We start from the raw sequence: 3,687 nt of genomic DNA, 5'->3' as shown, positions 1-3,687 counted from the left end.
TATTCTCATTTTATACAAAACTCATCACTTAACACTCCCTTTAAGCAACAAATAATAAATTTCCTAAATCCTTGTAATTATCCTAAACAAAAACTTTATTTACATAATTTTCCACATTAAGAAATTTTACATAAAAAAAATCATAGCGCCATCTCTTTTTCAAAAAACAAAACCATCAAACAAGATTAAAACCCACACACTTCACACATGCGTGCTACAGCTTTTCAGTTAATAAGATACCTTTCGGTGCCTACAAACAAATTAAATAAAATTTATCCTAACAAGATGGATCCACAACTTGAAACGTTTTATAAAAAAGCGTTAGATTTAACAAAAATGGCAGGAAAAGTGAGTGATTTTCAAATAATAACCTAAATTGTTAGTTTCAAATTTTTTTTGTATATCCATTATAAAAGTATGTGTTTGAAAAAATCTCTCAAGAAAAACAAGTCGAAATCAAAACCGACGATGTTGACCTAGTCACAGAAACCGATAAAGCAGTGGAAGAAATGTTAGTTGAAGGTCTGGGAAAAGCTTTTCCTGATCATAAATTTATTGGGGAAGAAACCGTTTCAGGTGGACAAAAGGTGGAATTAACGTCTTGTCCGACATGGATTATCGATCCTGTTGATGGTACGATGAACTTCGTTCATAGCTTTCCGCATTCCTGTATTTCCGTTTCCTTATTTATGAATTTTAATCCTGTTATTGGTATTATTTTTAATCCCTCTTTAAACCAATTATTTACCGCTGTAAAAGGGAATGGAGCGTTTTTGAATGGAAGTCCTATTCAAGTTTCAAATGAAACAAAATTATCAAAATCTTTATTAATGATGGAAGTTGGTACAAGTAGGGATGATGAAAAACTGCGATCAGTTTATAATAATTTTACGAATCTCGTACCTAAAATACATGGGTAAATAAAAAAAAATAACCTCAAAACAAATTTTTTCAACAAATTCTTTTTAGAGTAAGAACTTTGGGATCATGTGCTTTAAACATGTGCATGGTTGCAATGGGAGGAGCAGAAGCTTATTTTGAGTACGGACCTCACATTTGGGATATAGGAGCTGGAGAAATCATTATAAAGGAAGCTGGAGGGGTTATAATGGATCCAAAAGGCGGCCAATTAGATCGACTATCAAGAAGAATGTTATGCGCTAATAATGAAAAAATTGCGGAGGAATTAATGTGCTATTTAGAGCAGTATTATCCACCCAGGGACTAAATTTTTGTTGTTGATTTATTGTGATACATATTGCATTTATATTATTTATTTCTTTTTATGATTTGTTTGAAAATAAAGAACCTCTTAAAATAACTATAAAATTATTACAAATTGAATAACTGAAAATAAAACTTTTTCAAATTAATAAAGGAGCACTAATTAACAGCTTGCGAGGTAGGTTATCATCCATTATACTTATACAGATGTTGAGATAACAAAATAAGTGTGAGTGAGGCATGCAACTAAAATAATACAAACTGTGTAAACCGAAAATATCCTACATATATCACACTCATTCTTTAAAATATGAAATCATTTATATTCAAAACTACTCCAATAATAATAATACCTTCTCATGGCATGATAAATAACCAGACGTTAGTACCTTATTTGGACGTGAAGGGTTAGCGTTTTACAAATAATATACTAATAGGTGCTTGAGATGATGCAAAAAGAAAATATTAAAGAACCTAATACAGCATTATATGACACAAGAATAAGGGGGCCAAAATTAACAGTTTCAATTTCACTACATAAACAAGATCAGATAGAAATTTATTTGCAAAAGGCTCATCGAAATAGGTTTTTTTATAAGTTGTGGTTTCGTTGAATAACTTTTATACGTCACCATAGGATAGCTGGAAATGCAACTTATCATTTGCCGTCTGTAGTATTAAGAAGTTCTCAGTTTTATCAACATCTTGTTTTCTTAATATCATTTTTAATATTTTTCAGTGGTCCATATGTACGTGTTATAAGAAATATCTAAATGTCGCACCGCCTTACAATTCATTGATACCTAGGTCGGCAATTTCCGTGAATGCGAATCAACTGCTGACAATAAGAGAACTTTGGGAGTTGGTCAATCTTACTGAAATCAAACTGATTGAGATTAGAAATGCGGCTACATAAGTTTGAAGAGAGTATCAAGTCAGGTTTAGTATGATAGCGAATCTCGTCGTTACATGTTGTCATAAGAATGACCAACATTCAGCGCGCACCTTGGTAGTCGCTTGAAGAGCGTCTTTTTATTTCTAGTGATCTTAACCAATCTGTTATAATCCATCCTGGATACATGCTCGTTACAACCTTCTCTTCTCGCCCACATCCATTACACTATATCCATGGTACCACACTCATCTCGAATATCAACGAATTACACGTTATTGATCACATAAATCATCACAATCCTCACGCATGTCTTATATATTTTTGATTTTGTGTCAGTCGATAAATAGTTGTTCTCCAGAATGTGCTTTAGCACACAAGCGATTCTGGTTGCCTTGTTTTAGAATATTGCTTTTGTTCCTATAGGCCAAACGTAGTAGTTCTAAATAATTGTATTTTGCATCTATAGGGTTGACTTGCTATCGTCATGGTCTTGTTTATCTTTACATATTCAATTCTTCAGCTACAATATTAAATGCTTGTGTTAATAATTGTGTAGGAGATCCTCAGTATCAGCCAGTAGGACTACATCATCTGCGTTACACACCAACTTGATTTTTTGTCCAATCACAGTGCAACCATAGTTCACTTCACATATTTTGTCTATTACATACTACCATGAGTCGATTAAATAACAAGGGGCTGATTCACTGAAGAGGTCGCCCTGTCTGCACATCCACTTGTTCCAATGTTTATGTATTAGTTCTAATTATTATTGTGTTAATAGTCTTAAGTTGTACTGTTATGTCAACGATGTTCGCATCTAGGTTGTTGCGCTGTAATTCTTTTATCACGGCTATCATCCATACTCTGTGAAATTCTTTGGTTAAATCAAGCAAAAAACAGAGAAGGGCAGGTTCGATATACTCTATGCATATTATATTTGGTTATAAAAATACTGTAATGATTTCAAATATTCATCCATCAAAACATCGATTTCAGTTCCTTTGCTTCCAGCTTGATCGTGTTTACTATTCTAATGCGGCATAGTTTCACCTTAGTGGATATGTGAAATCCTTTGCACTGTCAGAAAATTTGTATGGTCGATTAGTGGACCCTTTTTTTTTCGAAGCTATAGTAAATAGTGTCACATACAAAAATATACATGGTGTTATAGTTCATTGTAGGAATCATATGTCACAAATCTTCTGAAAAAATGCATTTCTTATATTAGACAAACAATTTTTTAACGCCTCCAAATTATTTCTTTTGATGATACCTTAATGGAAAGGTTTACAAAAACATTTGTAGCCCAGAACAATTTGGTCTAAAATTAATTTGCCAGACAAAACTTAACAATGCGTATAGTGTAAACAAAATCTATTATCAGACAGTAAGTCATTAGGGAAGAATCATCGGTACAGCATATATGTTAAAATAGAATCACCCTAGACCATAAACACTTTTCTTAATTGTTTTAACATTTATTGTTGGGTTGATTATGATAATTGTGTCTAATGTGGTTGGTATAAAACAGTGTACTTTTTATATGGTTTATATATTTCAAAGCG

At 32.4% G+C, this 3,687-nt stretch overlaps 1 protein-coding gene across 1 annotated transcript; it reads left to right on the top strand.

The window, feature by feature from the left end:
- The first annotated feature begins 182 nt into the window (after positions 1-182).
- LOC111419111 (inositol monophosphatase 1-like) lies at positions 183-1,321 on the top strand. Its single transcript, XM_023051877.2, has 3 exons — positions 183-348; positions 417-916; positions 970-1,321. Exons 1-3 carry the CDS (start codon positions 208-210, stop codon positions 1,226-1,228), a joined length of 900 nt encoding a protein of 299 aa, XP_022907645.1. The 5' UTR covers positions 183-207; the 3' UTR covers positions 1,229-1,321.
- The last annotated feature ends 2,366 nt before the right edge of the window (positions 1,322-3,687 follow it).

Source organism: Onthophagus taurus, chromosome 2, assembly GCF_036711975.1.
Source record: "Onthophagus taurus isolate NC chromosome 2, IU_Otau_3.0, whole genome shotgun sequence".
NCBI classification, from domain to species: Eukaryota; Metazoa; Arthropoda; class Insecta; order Coleoptera; family Scarabaeidae; genus Onthophagus; species Onthophagus taurus.
This window is presented reverse-complemented; position numbering and strand designations above follow the sequence as displayed.

Bases quoted from the DNA above. Each gene is read 5' to 3' on its own strand.
- LOC111419111 (XM_023051877.2), top strand. From the start codon at position 208: ATGCGTGCTACAGCTTTTCAGTTAATAAGATACCTTTCGGTGCCTACA. The intron at 349-416 runs GTGAGTGATTTT...CCATTATAAAAG, and splicing joins TAACAAAAATGGCAGGAAAA to TATGTGTTTGAAAAAATCTC. The intron at 917-969 runs GTAAATAAAAAA...AATTCTTTTTAG, and splicing joins CTCGTACCTAAAATACATGG to AGTAAGAACTTTGGGATCAT.